General features: G+C 42.5%; 1 protein-coding gene across 1 annotated transcript in view; it reads left to right on the top strand.

Moving 5' to 3' along the window:
- Window positions 1-13,277, top strand: part of suclg1 (succinate-CoA ligase GDP/ADP-forming subunit alph) — a 33,280-nt gene extending 20,003 nt beyond the window's left edge. Inside the window, exons 8-9 of the mRNA XM_015943647.3 lie at window positions 2,436-2,624; window positions 12,784-13,277. Of these exons, the coding sequence (XP_015799133.1) occupies window positions 2,436-2,624; window positions 12,784-12,810 (216 nt within the window). The 3' untranslated portion in view covers window positions 12,811-13,277. The remainder of the gene's footprint in view (window positions 1-2,435; window positions 2,625-12,783) is intronic.
- The last annotated feature ends 10,442 nt before the right edge of the window (window positions 13,278-23,719 follow it).

Raw genomic sequence — 23,719 nt, 5'->3', positions numbered from 1 at the left:
CACACACACACACACACACACACACACACACACCACCCAGTCACCCAGAGTGTTGACACTGAGGGAGGGTTCAAATGAAACACAAGCGTGAAAATGCCTTGCAGGGAGTGAGCTGCAGATTCCCCATTGGAAGTCAGCTGTGTAGGAAATAGTTCATAAAAACGGTGCACTTAGACTTATTTATTAGAGTCCAGCACCGTGCAAAGATGTCAGAACGTATTGTTTTCAGTTTGAATCAAACTAAACTTTTCTTCGTTAGAACACATTTGAATTCATGCCACTGAGACTCTAGTCTCACATAGGCAGAGGCATCTCCACAGCTCTGTGTCAGCACCGTGGTCAATCTTGCTGCCTCATTAATAATTCTGCTGTAAATGAAGGAAAGGCAAAACCTCCGATTTGCTCAGCAGTTTGTAAATATGCCCAATTTTGTGCTTCGTTTCCTTTTTACTCGCTAGAGGAGCGTCAGCTGAAAAGGAACTGAGGTAGAAATGTGGAAAAATAGTGATCCAAATACATCCTTTATTGAAATAAGCGACTGAAGTGCCTCTATCTGCTCATGTCTCAAAGGAAAAAGTCCAAATCTCAATTGTCCAAAGTTGATGCCTGAGCCGACGCCATCTTTGTAGTTTTTCTCTGTCGCAGCTCTGGTGCTAAACCCGCCTGACACCTTTCTACAGAGATAGAACGCTGTGATTGGCCAGACCTAAAATGGTCAACTTCAGTCCAATGTCGGGCCTACTGAGGCTACAAAGGAACACGGCTAGTCTGACCCACTGCTACAGTTGGTTTAAGTTTCAAAGCTAACAGATTTAAGTAGAGATGATAAAACAACACAGCTGCTGATTGTTTGTGTTGAAATCAAACTGAACAAGGGTTGATGTCTGGATCTAGACCGGTTGTCCAGCTAGGTGTCCATTACCCCTACCTCCTCCTCATATGCATGTTCATGAATATGAATTCTCACCATGAAGCAGGTTAGTTTTGGGAGATGGAATAAAGCACTCCTCCTGTCATGTTAGCACGCAGACAGTGAAACTCTCCTTTTGGCCCCATAATAAAGGTAATAAATCTGCATCGCTAACAGAGAGAGAGACAATAAAGAAAATGGGTGAAGTGAATAATCTGAATTCACTCCCTCTCTGCATTGTTTCTTAGTGCCAAGAGAGGCAGGACTTAATAGAGTAATTAAACCTGTTTTGCTTGAGGTAGATTTAAGGCTGGATTCACATGAGGGCGGTTTGTGTATTCACAACGTGCTTTGATTTCTAAGTAGGCTGTTTTCTGCTAATTTGTTTTTTTTATTTTTTCTTTGCTCACAATTTTTCCAATGGCGGGAACAGATGCTTGTAGCATATTTGGAGCACTTTAAAATCATATTCCCCCTCTCTTCCCATCTCCCTGCTAACTCTGCAAGTCTTAATGTTCTCGTTAGCGGGTGCGTTTTGATCCAAAACCCTCAACGCTTCTCTGGCTGATGCATGTCCTGCTGCTCTCAATTATCAGGAGTCATCTTCAGCTTACATTAGGGGCTGCCGTCTTGCTCCTGCCAGTGTCATCTTTAAATTTGATGCTGAAATGGTCGCAGAAGTGAGTGTCTTTGAAGGACCTCACTGCATTGCTGTGGCTGTTAAACATGCCACATTCGCTCTCTGAGCGCTGTCTGCCAGATGAGCTACAGCCTACACACACACACACACACACACACACACACACACACACACACACACACACACACACACACACACACACACACACACACACACACACACACACACACACACACACACACACACACACACACACACACACACACACACACACACACACACACAGACGTCCTCTGCAATTACGTTGTTATTCCTAAGTATGAAATATTAGCTGCCGTGTATGCACACACATCGCTGTCATCCCTTTTTTTTTGCTAGTTATGATGATATTGCTGGAGATGAAATATTAGCTCTCTTCACCTTGGAGATGATCTTAACTGCTGAATGTAACATCCATCAATGAGCAAGCAGCATAGACAAGCACTGAGCTAATCACTGGCTGCATGACTAATTACCACTTCAGAAATGAGATGATATAAAATGGCAGGAGCCTGAGCCCCTATCTGGTCACACACCCGCCCATGCAATTAAATGGCTTGATTGACCCCTTGTTTTAATAATGCAGGCTTAGACAGAGATGGCTGGTTAGACTTTCCTGTTATCATTACATTCCCTAATGCCAGAGCACAAGGTGCTTTGTGTCTAATGAATGACTAAAATGCAGGTGGACAAAACAAATGATTTCAGTTTTTTGCCCAGTCCCCCCTCTCCCCTTGCTGCGTTGTTCTGTTAAACCCAGCTGAATTGCACTTTTACTTGAGAATTGAGTTTTTCTATCCATTTTTCCTCAAATGTAACCCTTTTCTTTACCCTTCTATAATCCAGGGCGCTAATGCAAAGCCCGTGGTGTCCTTCATCGCGGGGCTAACGGCTCCTCCTGGCCGCAGGATGGGCCACGCTGGTGCCATCATTGCTGGTGGAAAAGGTGGAGCCAAAGAGAAGATAGCAGCCCTGCAGTCAGCCGGAGTTGTTGTCAGCATGTCCCCTGCTCAGCTGGGAAGCACCATGTTTAAGGTGAGCCTTTTGTCTCCTGTTTGTGGATTGTTGTAAACACTGTATAAATGAAGGTACGTCAGCGGTCTAACAACTAGAAAAAGGTAACACGTTCTGGATTATTTTACATGAATACACATTTCTATAGAAAATGTACTCCAGTGATGCTGGTCACATTAATAAAATGTGTAAAATAGTTGAAATAAGCTCTGCTTCCACCACCTACAGCTTGAAAAATATATGTACATGTTGTTGTAACAGTATGGCTTACATAATACCACACGCTAGAAAACCTGTCATTAATTCTAACTAGGACTGTTACTTAATCACGTTATTCTGCAGTTTATGCATGATCTGTGCTCCATCAACATGTCCATAACCCTAATAGAGTATCAGTGTTTGACCATTACCACACATTGGTAAAACGCATGAATGTAATTTACACCACTGATCAAAATAAGGTAATTATTTTCCTTTGTGTTTGAGCAAAATGGCCAGACAGCATATCCTGACCAGAAAGTGAAAGCTTAATTAAATAAAACCGTAAATAATCTCATTTTGCTAAATAGAAATCTAAATCTCTCTGTAGTAAAGGTGAGAATTGCGTCTTGTTTCCCGAGGGGTTGCTGGGAGTCGGCACCATAAAACAAGTTAGATTTAACCCTTCCCCTTGGAGTTCTGTCTGACATTTATAAAACATCACCTGTTGATGATATAAAGTTAGGAGTGTGTCTCATTCCTGTCTGTGGTCTTTATCTATCATCAGACTTTAACATGAAACTTCCACAATCCCGTCACGTCTGTGGCTTGACTATTCATCATTGCATAAAGGCAATTTAAAGCTTCTCAGTCACCAAGTGGCATTTTGCAAAAAGCGTCTTATCCGTGGCGAAAACATAATTCAGAATTTATTGGACTGAAATGTTTCCCCTTGTTGTTTTGCTGCATCTCATCGGTTCGATCCTTTGCAGGATTGCTTCTGTTGATTCAGTATCAGTTGGAAGTGCAAGGTTCTGCTTCTGTTGTTGCCGTCACATTTAAAAGAAACAAGATCCTTGCTTTGGAATTAGGAATTCTAGTTTCAAATATTGAAATCACAAAACTGGGAAAAAATGTCTTCACTTAGGGGTGAATCGTCTAACGCCCATCCCTGCATGGTGTCACAAAAAGAATAAAGAGAAGAACATGTGTATTCTTTATGTGAGGGTGGATAAAACAAATGACTAGATTACCCTAATTCACTGTAGTTTTATGGAAGTAACTTTCAGCTTTAGATCTAAATATTTAAAATTGCATCCATTCTTCAAACCCATTCACCAACCAACCCACCCATCCATTTATTACATCACTGGGTTCATAGGGCACCACCTGCCACGTGGACCTCAAGGGATAAACCATCAATCCTGCTCAATGGTCAACTTTCCTGGCAGGGTCACCTAATAGGACAGTGGGAGGGTTAAGGAAAGATCCCTGGCCCTCCCTCTTCCCGGTTACCTTTTCCAGCCTATTCAGAGGGACCCTAATGTATAGCCTCTCCAGGAAGTCCTAGGTCCACCCTGAGGTGCTCTACTGGTGGGACATGTCTGAAAGACCTCTCTTGAACAGTGGCCAGAAAACAACCTCTGGCAGTATACACCTTTTGACTTTTGGAACTTGACTTTATACTGATCTTCACCCCAACTGCTTCAAATTTCTCTGCAAACCATCCAAATGGCTGTTGGAGGCCCCAGCTTGGAGACATCAACAGGAAAAACACAGTTATTCAATCTTCAACCCCACCATTCCCTACCATCATAAATACAAATCAAACTCTCACTGGTTGTGCTCGGACCCAATGGCCCCTAACAAGACGCGTTAAACTAAGCACCACCTACCGAACACTACCAGGAACAGGGTTGATGAAAACTCACATGTTCCCTAATCCTTGTAAGGGTGAAAATTGTTGGTCCAGTGTTCTAAGATTGGCACAAAACCTGCATTTGCTCCTCCTGAGTCTTGGGTTTGACCACCATAGCCACTTTCAAAAGACACACCATGGCAGCATATCGGGGTAAAACTGCCACCACGATGTGTCTTTTGAATGTGGCATGGCGAGGCAAGAATATTGCACCATTCGTGCCACCAAGCTTGATAGTAATTTTACCACAATGCTTGACTTCTGAACAAAGATGTGTGAAATGTCCGCTGACCACGGCTGGCAACGATATTTAAATGTAATAAACATGGGGAGTCTCTTTCACATTTGGTAACATTATCAACTGAGATGCAACCTGGAGCGATGCAAAGATCTGGGAGCTTCTGGCCATTTGAGCTGAAGCACAGATCACAGGGACTGTGAAATGGTAAATGGCCTGTATTTGATATAGTGCCTTCTAGAGTCCTGGAACCCCCCAAGGCGCTTTACAACACAATCAGTCATTCACCCATTCACACACACATTCACACACTGGTGGGGATGAACTACAACGTAGCCACAGCTGCCCTGGGGCGCACTGACAGAGGCGAGGCTGCCGAGCACTGGCGCCACCGGTCCCTCCGACCACCACCAGCAGGCAACGTGGGTTAAGTGTCTTGCCCAAGGACACAACGACAGCGACAGACTGAGCGGGGCTCGAACCTGCAACCTTCCGATTACGGGGCGAGCACTTAACTCCTGTGCCACCGTCGCCCCAGTGAAGGTCAGCCACCTTTTAGCTAGGCTTCAATCGGGATAAAAACAAGTCACATTTCAGCTAAAAGATCTCAATGAAAGCATGTCTTCAGCAGGGACACCACCTCCACAACACATTTATACCAACGTCGTGTCATTTTTGTGAAAAACACACAATTGCACCACATTACCACCACAGGTGCACCACTTACCAATAGCCAAAGGCTCGCTGATGCCTCGTCTGATTTGTGACAAAGTGGCACATTAGTTTTTTGAGAGGTGCTAACTTTAATCACAGAGCTGTTGCTAATGTGAAGAAGTGCTCAAGGAAGCAGATTGTTTTCTCTTGCTGGCAGAGTTGAATTTTTTTTGTGCAATTACAAAAAAAATGCAGAATAGAAGTGCAGAAATTAATAATGACATGGTGACACCGGCTGAGTCGGCGCCGCTGCGTCTTTATTTAACTTCCTCTCAAGGGAGGCGTCATTAACAAGATGTATAAAAAGTGAAAGCATGTATTACTCCCATTCGTCATCCTGTGCTTTCATTACCACTGCTGGCACTACTGCACACAGATATAGATTTACATGACATTTTTTTTCTCGGAGTTTAATTCATAATCATTGTGTGTAATGATGAAAAACCTGCCGTGTTGGCGCTCATTTTGCCAAACGTTGTATTCATGCATCTCTCTTAGTCTCATTGACCACTGTAAACCAAGTAAGAGAAGCAAGTAGACAATAATGCTTCAGATGTGGCTAAAAAAAGGGGGGGGGGGGGCTTCTCCAGTCCCAGCTGTTTGGGTTCAGGGGTGCAACATCTATATCCACCAACCTGGATGATCTATATCAAAACTGGATTCATTTAATATGTTGTATAAACTGAGTTTTGCACCTTCATTGGAAATAAACACAAGTTAAACAAGATGACCTCCTTTTCTCCACCGCATTCTCTGTCCAGGTGGGAGGTACGAGTCTAATAAACAAGAAGTGATTAAATCCCTGTTGACTGGCAACTCTGTGATGATTAAAAATATTCTTAGCTTTGGACTTAGGAGCCACGGCCACTGGGAGATGCAAAGCAAGAGCTTGTTATCAACACAGAAAGTTCAAAAAGGGGGTACGAGAAAAAAGATTAGATTGGAACGAGTTTGTGTCTCATAAGTGAGTTAGAAATACCATCATGGCTGTAAGAGGTTTGAAGTGAAGCTCGATTAGACTGGAGGAAGTTTGTGTAGCCCCTCGGAAAAGGAGAAGGGAAGTTCGCTTTTTTAAATCACGACACAAAATGAAAATTCTTTTAGATGATGAAATAATGTTCACCTGCATGATCATCCTTATTAGGCTCTCAAGTTCTTGAATGTTTATTTTATGAGCTGTTTTGAAGTTTTATTTAGCAGATTTGTAACTTAAAATGCTTCATGTCTGGATAAAAGGTTTTATTATGAAATATCTATTCTCGATTCTTGTCTTTATAACAGTTGGTATAATTGCCTTGAATGTGTGTAGTTTGGGTCTCCTTTGATGAGTTGTTGTCGTCTTTTATTCCGGTATAAAATATTGCCACAATGAAGAAGTATTTCTGTTATGTTGTATTCTTTATTGTTTTATTTTAAGCTTTTCCTGTTCACAGATTTTTGTGTTCTCTGAAACTAAAAAAAACTCAAAATATGAGATCTTGTTTTTAACAACATAAACTATTCAAAGCTTCAATTGACACTTGAAGCTGGTCTTACCCCCAAATTCCACTACCTCCGCTCCGCTCCGCCACGAACGCCGGAGCAAAATCGGTCCCGTTGTAGTCAATCAGAGCAATTCCACTACTGCGGCCGTGCTCCGGCAGTGCGGCGCCGTGCGCCGCCCTCTGTTCCGGCGTCCGGCAAAAATAGAATCGATCCTATTTTCGCCGGACGCCGGAGCACCTCCGCAGTAAATGGACAGAAATCACAAACGCCCAACAGGAAAAGGAGCAAGCACAACTTCCGTTTTTCACAATAAATCGATAAACAAAAGGCGCTTTTTGTTTCATATGCACAGGTTTAACAACTTTTAACAACTATCAATGGCGGCTGAAGTTTAAATGCACAAAAGTAAGCCATAAACACAGTTTCTACTATCAGAGTAGTCACACTTTGTTGATCCAAACACTGCTGATCTCTCAACACAAATGATGGGCAGATTAAACAGCTCATGCCGATGCTTCTCCCACACAACGGGTGTTTGGATCTAACTTCCGCGTTTATTGCTCGGACTGTATCGCAAGATCTCGAAAATCCCGCGCGTGCCTGTTTGCCCACCTCAGGTCTCCGCACCGGAGCGGAGCCGTTGTAGAGGGGGTAGCAGTAAAAATTGAGTTCGGAAGCGAGCGGCTGCGGAAGGCGGGGGCGGACCGGAGCGGAGGTAGTGGAATTTGGGGGTTACAGAAGTTTCTGTTCAGACTCTCACTAATCGGCACCGTTTGCCCAGAAACAGCTCTGCGGGCCTTAGACGTGCTGGAGCATCAGGTGACGTTTTGAGAACAACGGCTCTTCATCAGACTTATGAAGTCATAAAATAAGCTGTCATTTATCGAGCCTGGTAACACCTGCAGAGTCATTGTTCTCGCATCTGATGAAGAGTTTTAACAGCTTTACCTATTTTGTGACTTGGTTCCTGTTTTCATTTTAAGAGGGGCGTGCATGTTTTATGTCTGAGATGAGACCATTGGGTCTGAAAGCTGCTTTCAGACGTGTTTTATTACTAGATGGGACAATCAGCTGAAACAGTTGAGGGAAGTTTGTTGACACTAAGAGACACTGGCGATGTCCATAAAGTTTGGAAGCCTGTGTGTTCATCATGTGCCAATAAACAAACAGCATTTAAGGTAATTAGCATTAATAAGCTATTAACGCAGATGGGACTTTACTGTCGCCCAGAATATTTGACTGAGGATGTTTTTCTGTTCAACGTCAGACTCCTTCAACTAAAACCAGGTCTGTAAAGCTGGCGCTACCCCGTCTTCATCCACCCGTTCCAGCTACAGCTGCTGCGTTCAAAGTGGACTGAAATGGGGATCCGTGCTGGGGTAACTCCCACAGTGGATCTGCGTATTTCCACTAGTACAGACTTTAACATGTTTGCCGAAGGATTTGTGCAATAACCAGATTTTAATTTTACCCCCACAACATGCAAATTCTTGATTAGATATTACGGCTTGCCATCAAATTTAAAGGAGACAAAGAATAAAACCAACATCTTCTTGTTTGTGAATAAAGACAGCTTGGGTGGTCAAAAGTAGCATGCCAAAAAATCAAAGCCGTGTGTGACCTACTTCTTGTGTATATTAGAAAGTTTAGAAATGCTAGAGCAAAACTTCTTTTCTGAGAAACCTCTTATTAAAACGTTATAATGTGGAGCCCTGCCTCTCTAATCTGCGGCCTCCAGTGTCTGAGGCCTTCTGGTTTAAATCAACCAATCAGCAAGCAGCTAATTAGCATATTCATGCCCTGGCCAAGTGGGAGGGGTAAACAGCTCTTTTCATAGCCAGGCTGATTTAGGGGGTTTAGAATGGCCTGGATCAGGGTTCCTGGGACAGATGAAAGCCAAAATAAAAAGTATTATGCTTCTTAGAGATTCAAAGCAGTGTTTTAGATTGTTGATAAACTGCATTTTAAAAGCTGCCTCTCGTTATTTAGGCTGTCGTTTTTAAAATCTGGCCATCCAAATGATGGCAGGATGGCTCGCTGGCTAATACTAGGGTGTCAACACATGATTTCTGCCTCAACATCAGGTACCATAAAGAGGTTCTCACATTTGCATGGTTGTCAGCTCAAAGCTTTATTTAACAAGTTTAAAGGTGCATAATGTAAGAATGACATAGTGTGGTCAAATATGGTTACTGCAGCCCTTTAAAAAAACAAGTGACCCTCTCACTCCTGTTCCATGAGTTTGATGGCTGTTGCTACGGCTCAGCACCAGACGGTTCTAGATGACGAGTCGCACAGTAATGCCTACTGCACGCTGGAAGCAAAAGCGGCCCGGAACGGCAGCTGAAAGTTTTACTCGCGACAATCACTGCACTCAAGTGCACAGCAGGAGAGTCTTAGATGTGAAGCGGCTTCTCAGCCGTGCTCCTCGCTTCACTCACGAGATCACAAAATCCCTTGAAACTTGCGCCAAACTCCTCCCGAGATCACACGATCCCTCGAGACTTCAAAGGTTATGGTTTGTTTACTCAATCTGCCATGAAACCAAAAAGAAATCAATCACGTTTTATATTGCTGTTTGATGTCATATATGATGATGTTCCTCTCCACTGCCAGGATTAAAGCCATGACAACGCACTGCTGCACTTCTGGAACAAAGCTATGAGTAAATAAGCTGTTAAGTCACACGTAAGCTTCATATATATGAAATTGCATCGCTGCAGTACTTTTATTTTGAAAATGACTAGGGATTTTACACTGAAACGGTGTGTTATTTTCCATCTAGCCCTACGTTAACTGCGGTGATTGATGCATCCCAGAAGTGGCTCGCGTAAAAAATACAACCCGATCCTATCTAGCGGCGCGGCTTGCTGCTTCTCGGGCGCTTCTGAACCTTTCTGCATCGCAGCAGGTTTTTTTTCTCAACTTTATTTTCATTTATTGACATTAAAATAAAAATACAAAACTAAATTGCTAAAAGCCAAAATGAAAAAGGGGACAGAAAGAAGAAAAACTTATGTTATCTGCCCCTTTTAACAAAAATAACATTAATACAAATGAAACAATCATATGATTCTTAAAAAAAAATTGAACAGTATAGTTTCCAGACTGGCTGGCCGACACAACCTCAACCCAAGAACCGAAAAAAGAGAGAAAACAAGTTACACAGAAAGAAGCACAAAGCTGTACACCAGGGGTGTCCAATCCTGGTCCTGGAGGGCCGGTAACCAGCAGGTTTTGTGGTTTTTCTGCTTCAACACGCTTGATTAGCTGGTTGAATCACCTGTGCAGCAGCTCATCAGGCTCTGCAGAAGCCTGTTAATCACCTGCTGATTGAAATCAGGTGTGTTGAAGCAGGTTAAAACAAAAACTTGCTGGATACCGGCCCTCGAGGACCGGGATTGGACACCCCTACTATACACATATGCATACACAGACCCGTTCCCCCTTTCCCCCCTTTTTTTTTCTTTTTTTTTTCCTTTCACCTCCCCAACCCCCCTCCCCTCACGCGTTTATGTAACAGATCTATATAAGTTAATCATAAGGAGGTTTGTTACACTCCATAGACTATAATGGCTTCTATTTGGACCGGTGCCGTTTCGCTACCGTTCCGCGCCGCTTCTGCTTCCAGTGTGCAGCAGGGGTACGTTAATTTGTAGATAAATACATTTACAGTATTTAATTCACCATTAGCATTGTTAGTTCAATGTTAGCCTCTAGCCTTCTTTACCCGTATCAAAGTAAGGGCCGTGATATACTTGCTGTTTGACCTCACGTTGGCGCAAGCAGCAGACTACGTCTTTGTTCACATACTTGCTGCTGCACAACACTGTACTGAACGTAGTACTGGGTTGTTCCACGAGGGGGCGCACTGGAGTACTCAAACCGGACAGCATTGTGGTTGTGGGTACAAAACCAACATGGCATCAATAGAAGAGCTCAGTAACTGGTTGATTTTGAGTTCATGACAGAAAAAGAGCAGCGGTGTCGAAGATGGTATGAAAGACCTCTAAATCAGAGACGGAGTCACCGTGTTGAGTGTGTCTCACTCATTTTGTGGACTTCACCTACTGGTTATTCGTATATTGCAGCGTTCAGACGCGTCACGGTCATTTCAAGGGAAGCGCACAAATTACTCTTCAAATCAACGGAAGTAACGCGTGGCAGCCATTTAAAACACACTTTTGCGCTGTCAAACAGCAAGTATATCATGGCCCTAACACAAAAAGATGCCGTGGCTTGTTAGGAGTACAATAAATAACTTGTGGGCTGCTCCTGTTACTGGATTAGGTTCTTTACAAAACGCTGCAGTGTTTTACAAATGCAGATGCAGCAGCATTAGCTCAGTGCAGACTTGACAACCCCGCAATGTAAACAATGACAACATACCTCTTTATCCATTTTGAAAGGAGAAAAATGACAACCAACCCAAGCCGGTCAAGGAGGAAATCTGTTTGAATGCAACATCCTTCCAACATGACTGAGACTGATGTGTGATTATCTCACAGTCAAATTCTTACATATGGTGCCTTTAGGGAACCTTGTCATTCAGGTCATTTCAACCAGATCAATTTGTGGAAACATTCAGTGAAAAGTGGCTTTAATTCCATTTTACCCAGACTGAGTGCAGACAAAACCTTTAGGTTGTGTTTGTGTAATAAATCCCTAAGTCCAAGGAGGTTCACAGACCATGTTTACGACGCCTGCCAGCCTCGTATACCTGAGCCCAGGTGTGTCAAAGCCGTTGTCATTGCTAGCTTGTAAGTGTCTTGCTTTTCTTTCATGTTGCCTTCTCTACTCTCCTCCATCCAGAGGCTTTTTTTCCCTCCACACTTGTCGCTTTTGAGTGGCAACCTCTACTTTATTTATTTTACTTCTCATCCTCGCCACTTGTCAAGCATCTGACTGACAAAAACAAATTTTCTTCCGCCGTCCATCTCCATCCTGCTGTCTTACCTCACAGCGACTCCTCCTGCTGTGTGTCGTGAGTTAGTGCCTGCTCCTGTTCCCAAACAATGCCTTCTCTTTTTTTTCCTCTCGCCACTCTTTCCATCCCATTAACCTTTCTTTGTTTGTCCGAATTTACAGCTTCCTCCCTAAACTCCGATCCGTCCTCTTTATAACTCAAGTCAAAGCAGAACTCTAGTTGGGCGGGCCTAAACGCCGCAGACTTACTGTAAATGTATCCAAATTACCATTGCCCTTGAAGAAAGTCAGGATGAGAGGATGAGGCTGCATCACAAAGCTCTTCAGATTCATCCGACCGTTTTCCTCCTCCAGGTGGCAGTGGAGCATCACGTATACACAACCCGCAGAGGAACAGGCCGGCGTGTGCTTGTGTGTTCTCTAGACCTGATAAATGACATTTGCATTAAGTTACTCTCCCCCACGGAATGGAAAACTCAGGGAACGACGTATTCTATCATCCTGCGATTTGTGTGATATTCTGCAAATTGAATATGTAAATAGCAACATCCTTTTTAATGGCGAGCATAATGCCTTCTCATTTATAGTCACATGTTCGGAGTGTGCAGATAAATGCAGCACCCATAACCTCACATAAATCAGAATACACATTTCTTCACAGATGCATCACCCCCATCGATCACAGGAAGTGAGTTGTTTTAATGTTGGAGCTCGCTGATAAGTATGTGCCACATGATTTACACTCCCCAGAGCCAGAAAGCTCCAGAGCTGCTCAACAAACTCCCTCACCCCCCGATAGCAGATCTGATACACGGGATCAAAACACGTCTGTGTGAATTCTACATGAATAAATCATTCACGTCTGTCTCACTTCATCTCTCGCTGTGCCTTTTCTTTCTCTTTGTTGTCTGTTATTGCAGGAGTTTGAGAAGAGGAAGATGTTGTAAAGTGTGCTCGAAGACGACCGGCCTCCCGAAACCGAAGGTGGACACGTCCTACAGAATCATTAAACTCTGGTTATTTCATCGACAAAGCGCACACCCAGTATTTCTATTGTAATTTCTGCCGTCGACTTGTACCTTGCACATGATTAAAGAATAAAACGTTAGTGTCTTAAAGGTACCGATACGATCTCGGTTGTACTCGTTCTAAGAGCGGTTTTCCTTTTCCTTCCCACGTGGGCACCAGCTGAAAGTTGGATGCCAAAGTTTCATTCTGTAATGCTGTAAGATGTGTTTCATCACCCATTTTACTGGCTGTCCACTTGAATAAGAAACACTTCTCATATATCATTTTCCAGCTGTGTTGTCTGTACTTTCACACAACGAGCTCGGCTATCTTCAGATTGTTATTTCATCTTTTTGGTGTGAAGGTTTTGCACAGATGAGAATACAAAAGGTGTCGAATCATCCCAGCACCTTGTGTGTGTGTGAATGAATTAGCTGAGCACTCAGGATGAAGATGGCTTTTCTCTGTGTTTTATTGTCGAAGCCACCCACATATTTTCTTCCTGTAAGCAGAAAAATCGCATTTTGGTGTAGTCCTGCTTTTGTCCAGAGCAGACATGCCTAAAAGACTTGGTGATTGTCTCGTTGATATTTCGTTGTTTATTTTAGATCTGGTTGTGGGGGTACAGGTAACTAATCCAGGGTTGAAGCTCAGACATCCCTTTCTCCAGCAAGGATCACACAGCGTTTCCAGGCCAGAGGGTGCATACACTGGCCAAAGAAATAAATCACTCTCCAAAAAAGGTCACACATTCTTAATATTATGTTGGACCGCTTTTAATTAGCGATTAATCACTTTGATCACAACACACATTTGCTGTGGTGTTGTTTCTATACGCTTGTGCAGTGTCATCAGATTTATTTCCATCCAGTGTTGCATTCATTTCTCACCAAGATCTTGCATTGATGATGGTAGAGTCTAACCGCAGCACAAGATCTTCTCCGTCGCATCCCAAAGATTCTTAATGGGGTTAAGGTCTGGACTCTGTGGTGGCCAATCGTGTGAAAATGACGTCTCATGCTCCCTGAACCACTCTTTCACTATTTGAGCCCAATTGTCATCTTGAAATATGCCCGTGCCATCAGGGAAGATGGAATAACCTGCTCATTCAGGATATTCAGGTAGTCAGCTGACCTCATTCTTGGAGCACATCCTGTTGCTGAACCTAGACCTGACCAACTGCAGCAACCCCAGATCATAGTACTGCCCCCACAGGCTTGTACAGTAGTCACTTCATCTGCCTCTCTTCTTACCCTGATGCACCATCACTCTGGAACAGGGTCCATCTGGACTCATCAGACCAGTTTTGAATAATGCGTTGTACAGTTCCTAACCCAATTTTGGTCTTAACTAGTTTACTCATAAATTGTTGCAGCTGAAAGACAATCGCCCATGCAGTAATTATCCAATAGGAGGCTTGTAACTGCATCTCTATTTGCTTATTAAATCCAGGTGTCGACTTTCTTTGCCTGGTCGGTGTATGTATCTCCAGCAGGTTCAGAGTCGTCTGGATCTCCTAGCGGGAAGTGTCCTATTCCTGATTCCCAAACCACCTCGTTAACTCCAGCTCTACTCTGAGCACCCCAATATGACTTTGCTCCTTCCCTTATTCCTAAGGCAGAGGTTTTTATATCGCATAAGTAATAAGGTAAAAGACAATAGCACTGATGATAATAAAAGAGACAATAAACAATGTTTCTTTTACAAAGCGCCTCAGGATAAAAATCATGAGGCGCTTCACAAGAATAAAAACTAAAATATAAAAACGATTTATTTATTTATTTATTTATTTTGAATGATTCAAAAATAGTTGTGATCAAAAAATGTAAGGAAAGGGAAATCAGTGGATCCTGGGAAAGGAGAAGTTGGTAGAAAGAGCAGAATGGAGAGGGTAGTGATGAAGGCCACACAAAAGCCAGCCCGAACAGGTGAGTTTTCAGCTTCTTTTTAAAGGAGACCACCGAGCCCACTGATCTCAGGGGGAGAGAGTTCCAGAGTCTGGGGTCACCTTTGGTCTTTAGTCTGGTGCGCTGCACAACCAGTAGGCTTCGATCACTGGACCTCAGGGACCTGCTGGAGGTGTAGGGACTGAGAAGATCACTAATGTTTGATGGTGCTTGCCCATGCTAGGCATTATCACACATGAAAATATTGAGAAAAATGAATCCCAACAGAGTTAACTAATCGCGCTTGAGTAAAAGTTGTCCTTTCAATCAAGAGTCAAGATCTTATCAGAGATGGTTGGATCATATTGTCACTTGGAGCTGTAATCTATCACTTCTGACACCAAGATACCTGAATTCCTCCAGTTTGGCATCGGCCTTGAAGGGGCTGCTTCACAATCAGCTGTGAACTGTTCCAGTGAAGACACCAACAGAACATCATCTGCAAAATGCAGAGATGATTAGACCCTCCTCTTCCCAATCCATCAGCCTAACAGAGTCCAGCCACGCTGGGAACAATTCAGACTCCGCTCCAGCTTTCTCTGTGCAGGAAGCCCGAAGCTTCTGAAAACAAATGTTTACGAACTGAACGTTTCAAGTTCTAGTTACAAAAGGTTTAACAACAGACCGACATCAAACCATCCTTAAACTGATCTTTAGTGAAAGAGCCGAGTGAAGGGAGCCATCCTCACTGATGTGTTGCTGAAGCACAGCGCTCATCTGCTAACAGCCATGGCGTTAGCTTCACTAAACTCTGAAATGTGTCATCAGCCAGGGGCTCTGTCCTGCAGGGATCCCTTTTTATATAATTGTTCACAGCTTGTTCACTCTGACAAGTCGTACGCCGACATCCTCAGTCACCTGTGAAAAGAGCTGCTCTTCAAATGTCATCAAATGTTCACAGTCTGCAGCACAACTGCTAATTGATGTCTTTTCTGTACATTTCACTGCTCATATTCAAACGTCCTTTGAGCAGTTTAATATGTCGCTGTCTGAGCTTCAGCGGCGACGCCCCTTTCTGTGATTTTGTGAAAAAAATCAGAAGCAACTGGGGCCTGCTTGTCATTTTCAAACATAATTGCTTAATCAAAACATGCAGAATGTGTTTGGGAGCGTTTGATTTAGTTGGGCTTCTTTGCTTTGTTTATCTTTGGTTGTCTTAGTTCCTCCGGTGCAGTTTTGCACCTTTATCTCCGTGGAGACAGCTGTGATCTCTCTAGGCGATGTTTCAGGGTAACCTTTCACCAGGATGACCCTAGTTCAACAGGACCTAAATTCCCACTTTATTACTGTACACAGGGTGAAATTAGCTCGAGTGGAAGGAAAAGGAAAGCAGCAGATAAGGTAACAGCTGGATCTGCCCTCACACGACCTGTTTAAATTAACACACAAGGAACAAAAGAGTGTAATGAAGCACTTAATGCTCTGCACTGGACATCTCTGCAGTCTTTTATATTATTATTCTTTATCTTCTCTGCAGCTGTCAGCCAAGGCCGATTATTCTGTGTACACACTGTTAACAATTACTTTTTAATCTGCATTAGTGAACTGACATAGTGACTGACTGGAACAGAGAGATTATTAGTTTATAGGCTCTGAAGTTGTCACGCTGGGTTCACTTTTTTGTTTTGACTCAAAATAAAAACCAAAGTTCTGCTTTTCATGTCGCTGATTAATCATCACAAATACAATTTACATATCTAACAGCTACTGTCACTCAAGCTTCAACGCTTGCTTTTGTCTTTTGACATCCAACTCAACAAATTAAAGCAAGTTGCAATGACCGTTGGAAATAACATGGGTCGATTGTTGTCTCCCTGCATTGATCCGGTTCTGGTTTGGTGAAGAGGTCGATCACCCAGGCACCTAGAAAGCAAACCTCATGGGTAACTTACCCTGCTGCTGGATGTAGTTTCTATGGTTGCCATGGACACAGAAGAGAGAGTCACGATGGTGTAAAGTGAAAAAAGGTCAGCTGTTACAAACATTGACAGAAGCAGCCAATCCAGCCTGCTGCAGCAGTCCAGATTCGAGCCATGCCTTTGAAATGGGCAGCAATTTGTATGCTAAGTCGGCTCTGGAGGTGGTTCTTACTGTCACAACGAGGGTAGTTTGTAATGAGTGCAAAATCACATCCAGTGGCCGACTTTTTTCTATTACTACTCCAATGCAAACGTGTTACACTGCATAGACTACATGTAGCAAAAGCTATTCTTTATATTTAAAGCACGATCGTGCATTTCAGGTGATGTGTAGAGTTCAAATAATAAAATGAAGGGATTTTCCAACCAACTTGATGTTGTAATGAGGAAAATAATGAGACAGGTTTTAATGAACACACAGTTTAAAGACAATCAGTATTCCTGATGGTACACTAATAAGTAAAGTAGTCTAACATCAGTAAGTGCCATCATCTGTTGGTCCTGCAGCCTGCAAAAGCAGCATAAGGAGTTTTGTGTTGGATGTGGGTAAGTGACTTAGTTCAGACGTAATATCCATCTCCTACCTTTTTTTTAACAGCAGGTGAATTTGACATTATAATGTGAAACAAAACAACTCATAATTTGAGCCTCTGATATTCTTTTGCAGCCAACAGAAGGATAAGTGGTTAGGATCCATCAACAACAGGGTTTCCGAAGCACTGGACCAAGGATCTGCAGCAGTCTAAATGTTTGGTACTGGGCTGCACTCCAACAATGAAAACTCCCTTTAAAAATCAGTTTGCTACATTTTTGTATGCAATGGTCTGCAGAGATTTTTTCTATTGAACATGAATATTTTATATTACAGTGTGATGTCAACAGAAGCAGTACATTATTTATGCAGTATTCTGTTTTATTATGTTCATGTTTATTCATTTAGCAGACACTTTTATCCAACGCGACTTACAATTCATAACCTATAGGGCATGTTGTGATCTGTGGAGGAAACCAGAGTACCCGGAGGAAACCCACGCACGCATGCATGGGGAGAACACGCAACTCCACGCAGAAAGGCCGCAGCCGAGTTTCAAACCTGCAGCCTTCGTGCTGCGAGGCAACAGTGTTAACCACTGCGCCACCATTATGACCTTCTGTAAGGTCAGCTCTCACGCCGTGTTGAAATGCGCTGTTTGAAATTAATTGGTATATTATGGTATGGTTGTATTTAAAGTACACGGGGAACTCCAAAAATGAGAGCATGCTGCAAAATTCATTTATTTCAATAATTCACGTTTAGACTGAGAGACCATCTAAAGCAGGGGTATTCAATTCTGTGCCTGGAGGCCAGTATCCAGCACGCTTTAGAGGTTTCTCTGCTCCAACACACTCAATTCAGTGGCTGAATCACCTGTGCAGCAGCTCATCCGGCTCTGCAGAAGCCTGTTGATCACCTGCTGATTAAAATCAGGTCTGGTGAAACGGCGTTAAAACTAAATCCTGCTGGATTTTGGTCCTCCAGACCCAGAATTGAATACCCCGATCTAAAGGCTCAGGAACCTTTTCAAGTTTTTTTGGGTTTATTAGCTGAGTCTAGAACATTGAACCTGTTTACAGTATTCTAATTGTCTGAGGTTTTCATAAGCTGTAAGACATAATCACCACAACTATAACAAAAAGGAGGCTTGATGAAAGATGCTTTACACTTAATGAGTCTATCTCATGTTTTAGTTTCACCATTTAAGTTGACTTTATGAAATAAATGGACTTTTGCACCATATTGTCATTTTTGAGTCATCAAATGATAAAGATTTTATGTAATTCACTTATTTGTATTTTGGTGGCATGTGAATACTTAAAACTAGCAAAATAATCTAATGTTAGCTAATTTTATGATTTCTAGCCCAACACTTGCTTACCTACTGGCAGATAGTTTTACTCAAAACAGGAACATTTGAATCAGATTTAAGAACAGCGACGGTGGCACAGGAGTTAAGTGCTCGCCCCGTAATCGGAAGGTTGCAGGTTCGAGCCCCGCTCAGTCTGTCGCTGTCGTTGTGTCCTTGGGCAAGACACTTAACCCACGTTGCCTGCTGGTGGTGGTCGGAGGGACCGGTGGCGCCAGTGCTCGGCAGCCTCGCCTCTGTCAGTGCGCCTCAGGGCAGCTGTGGCTACATCGTAGCTCATCCCCACCAGTGTGTGAATGTGTGTGTGAATGGGTGAATGACTGATTGTGTTGTAAAGCGCCTTGAGGGGTTCCAGGACTCTAGAAGGCGCTATATCAAATACAGGCCATTCAGATTTAAGAATATTCACTTTATTTTGAATTTTAGACTAGAAAGAAGATCAAATGTCTTAAACTTGGGCTTTTTAAAACTTTTTGCAGTGCACAAATGTGCCTTACATGTTTTTAATTTACTTGATTTAATTCAAATTACATAGACAAAAGACAACAGGAACAGTGAAGTGAAAACAGTTATTCTTCACAGGTACAGCAAGTGTTGCAATTCTTCAATAATCCCTTCACAGCCTAGCTTTCTATCAATTCATATACCGTAATTTCCAGACTATAAGCCGCTACTTTTTTCCCACGCTTTGAACCATGGGGCTAATAATGAGGTGTGGCTTCACTGAAGATTTTCCTTCACCTGCCACTAGGGGGCGCTTTAGCAGAAAGTGAAACAGGTGGAAGTCAAAAGTGGAAATCGAAGAAAGTGCTAATTTAGCGCATGCAAGCAGCCGGCACGCCGAAGAATTTTTTTCAAATCCATACCCCCTCATCATGGTAACTACATGTATGAGTTCATATGATGCCGCATTTAAGTTGAAGGCCATCGATCTGCCAGTAAAGGAGGGAAACAGTGCTGCCGCATGTAAGCTTGGCATGAATGAATCCATGGTTCGGCGCTGGAGACGGCAGCGGGAAGAACTCATTCAAGCCAGCTTCACCCGGGGAGGATGACAGCAACACGGACAGCGACACTGACATCGCCACAGAAAAGGTATGTGACGAAGCTCTTCTGCGGCTGTTCAACTCCGACTCTGAAGAAGAGGACTTTAATGGCTTTAGTGCACAAGAGGAAGATGCGAGCGAATGACTTCTTCTGGTAGGCAAGTGTGTGTTATTTACTAACCAGGCAAGTTTTGTGTGCAGCTTTTATTTTCTAATCATCCAGGGCTTATTAATGCTGTGTCAGCGCTGTTCTTTTCTTCTAAACATGCACGTAAATTACCGGTAATAACGTGTCAGTTCTGTTTTTATTTTATAACCATCCAGAAATATGAATGCTATCAGTGCTGTTTTCTTTTCTAAACTTGCAGGCACGTTCACCCGTGTTTAAATTCATTTTGTTGAATGAAAACAACAACGAAAAACCTCAATGTAGCGTCTTTCTGTCTAATTATCTTATGTCATGGCCATACATGCGCTGTGCGCCGGAGACCTGCATGTGGCTGCTGCGCCTCGGCTTGTATTTGAGTGCGGCGTGTGTAGAAAACCTTTTTTTTTGTTGTTGGTGCGACTTATATGGAGGCGCGCTCTATAGTCCGGAAATTACGGTTTGTTCAGTTTAAGAGAAAACGTGTAAACCAATCCAGATCAACCCAATAGCACGTGTTATCAATCAAGCCTTTAACTTTATTCACAAAACCTTGAAAGGATGTGCAGCACTCTGCAGCAACAGGCTCGTTAAGCAAGTGCAAACCTCAGCTAAATCAATTTCAAGAGTTGAACACATTAAAAAAACTCCTTGAAACAGACGTTGACCTTAATGAACTCAACAGCGGCCTTGCACACGCTGCAACACCTTATGATGAATATCTGAGCACAGGTTAAACAGCGCCAAGGTGCTCAGCATGCAAATTATCTATTTAATTGAAGAGTTGCTAATGAAACCAATAAAAATAAATCTTGTGTTAAGAGGTGAGACAGATTTTGTGTTCCCTCCGTTTCTAAATAGTTCACACTGTGCTCAGGGACGAGCAGACACCAACCTGCTGTGTTTTGTGGGCCATTAACATTGAAGTGTTACTGTGGGTCGAACTGCCGCCTGTCAGCGCAACACTTCAGTCTGAACCCAAATACCAGTTTGGAAGGAATACAAGTCAGAAAGCCAGCAGCATCCCTAACTGAAGCGCTCATCCATTCAACGCCACACATGGATCCTTTTAGCCTGAAAGTGAGAGCGATCGTTGTCAAATTGTTTTATTGACACCATCGATCCAGTCCGATGCTGGCACATAGTCTCCATTAAAACATTGCAAAGCAGTGTAAGGACAAGAAATGAAACCATGGGGCTTGACAGTATCAATTTGCATGAGGCGATATTGTTTTAATAGAACCACTGACTTGAGATTGCTTTGGGAATTGAGGGTAGAAATGAGGACAGAGAAGCAGATGCACAGGGATCTCAGAACAGAGCTCCATTCTGCTCTGTTCTTCTTGTAATCAGCTGTTTATTGGTTTCCTCTGCTAAAGGATAGGGGTGTTCTTCATTCTGTCTGATTCATAAAAAAAAACAAGACAATGTGTCTTAAACTGGAGGAATGTCCTCGTGTGTGTGTGTGTGTGTGTTATTATATACACTGTCACATGACTAAACAATTACGCATCATCACACCCCTTACCCTCTGAAACAGATACACAAATGGAAACACAATGGAAAAAATATCGGTTGCTAGTATCGGCCCAGTTTTACTTAACAGACAGATACTGATATGTTAAAAAATGACTAACATCGGCTGATACTGATGCCAATATATTGTGCATCCCTAGATGGTACGTTTCATTTTTTGGCACGGCTTTAAGAGTTGAATGTGGTTCATTTTGTGAAAAATAAATAAATAAATAAATAAATAAATAAAAACTCATTACATCATGATATTATCAATTATGTTCTATATTTTATTTAACTCTAGATAAACAAGCATTGTTTTTCTTTGCAAATGAATTCTAGCTGTAGTGATGCCTGACGTCACTTGTTGCTGCAACATCATAAAATATTCTCAAAGTGATTTTTTTTCTTCTCAATTTAAAGCTTCTTTCCAGAGTATTTGCCTTATCCAATGGGACCATCTAGTGGCATGTCACACTCCTTCCGTTTTTTTTAAGATGGCGACTTCACGTTTCTGTTTATAAATGTGCTTCTGTAGCCGACAAACGGAGCTAAAACACGCTGTTTTACGAGTATTATTCTCATGTCATGTTGTGTTCTCATACATTTATATTTTAGAGACTTACTTGTCCGTGAAAAGTTCATCAACTCTGCATCAGCCGAGGTATTCCTTAAATTTGAAGCATCTAAGCGGTAGTCTAATGCCATTGGTTAGTTCTGGTCGGCGCTCAGTTTCCTATTGCACGGAGCTCTGCGGGGCAGGGGCGTGCTTAGCAAAAAAAAAAAAGACGTATTGCTCACATTATATCACAGTACATGATAAGAAAATCACTTTTACGGATTTCTGACAAATCATACATAATTTCTGAAAGGAGAAAACTCCAGAAAGATACTTCAAAACCTAGCATCCTTCAATGATTAGAGCAATAACTGGTACAGACAGACCCAAAAGAGGATAAGATCTGAGAGTAAAAAATGGGATTCAAAACCTTCTACATCATAAGAACCACAACTTGTGCCAAATACGTGCCAATACACAGCACAGTCAAGCCTCTGATGTTTGAAGATGCACCCGTTGATGCCAACTGGCACAAATCTTAGACAAATAACGTAATTAATGGGTCGGACTGACAAAATTAACATCTACATCTGAACGGTGCCTCTGCCCCTGCATGCTCTCTGCGCTTATGTTGGGATGGAAAAATGGGGTTGATGGCTAACGCATGAAATTCACAATTTGCAAGTCAGGAGATTCTGCCTCATTTTGTTTAAAATGCTATAAAAATAGGAGATCAATGCTGATACACAGTCCAGAATCTACTTTGGATTTTCATATTGGTGTTTCTTTTATTGCTTGTTCTCCTAATTCCTTTATATTTTCTAGATAAAGCACAGACCAATGAACCATTGGAAATGCCAGGTTAATTACCCCCTCTAATGGCTTATTAATGGCTTATAACTCACGATTAAGCATTGGTAAATGAGAGAAAAGCATTAGACACATTTTACAAGTTTCTTTGTGAAAGCTGCATTGATTTAAACTCAAAGCAAAAAGAAGACTTTGTGGACAAAACTGAGTTTATAATCATCTCTATTGGTGGACATTTAATGACCATGCAATCTGAGTTCACACGTTGGGTTGCCATGTCAGACCAGTCCGTGTTCTGGCACTTTATTTGGGTGGGCAAAGCATCTACTCCTGAAAAGAAATGGATTGAAATTGTGGAGGAATGTTTGGTAGCATTAAAACAGGCAAGAAATAGTATTGAACTGAAAGGTTTGTGTTATTTTCTTAAAGATGTAATAACTAAGAAAACAAAATAGTCTGATGTTTCAGTCATGCTGGAAGGACGGTTTCATTGAAACACATTTCCTTCTCAGCTGGCTGGGGGTTGCCAGTTTTTCTCCTTTTAAAAAGGCAGAAGAGGGACATAGTTTTTGTTTACAATCAATTAAATTAAATTCATTTCAAGTTCATTTATATAGCGCCAAATCACGACAAGAGTCGTCTCATGGCACGTCACATAATAAACATTCCAATACAGGTCAATTCATTAAGCCAATCAGAAAAAAGTTTTCCTATATAAGGAACCCAGTAAATTGCATTGACTAGTGTCAGTGACTTAACAGCAATCCTCATACTAAGCAAGCATTTAGTGACAGTGGAGAGGAACACTCCCTTTTAACAGGAAGAAACCTCCAGAGGACCTCCAAAGGATCCTAGCTCAGTATAAGCAGCCATCAACCACGACTCATTGGGGATCAAGAAGACAGAGCGCGCACGCACACGCGCGCGCACACACACACACACACACACACACACACACACACACACACACACACACACACACACACACACACACACACACACAC

The sequence above is a fragment of the Nothobranchius furzeri genome, chromosome 6 (genome assembly GCF_043380555.1).
Source record: "Nothobranchius furzeri strain GRZ-AD chromosome 6, NfurGRZ-RIMD1, whole genome shotgun sequence".
NCBI lineage: Eukaryota > Metazoa > Chordata > Actinopteri > Cyprinodontiformes > Nothobranchiidae > Nothobranchius > Nothobranchius furzeri.
This window is presented reverse-complemented; position numbering and strand designations above follow the sequence as displayed.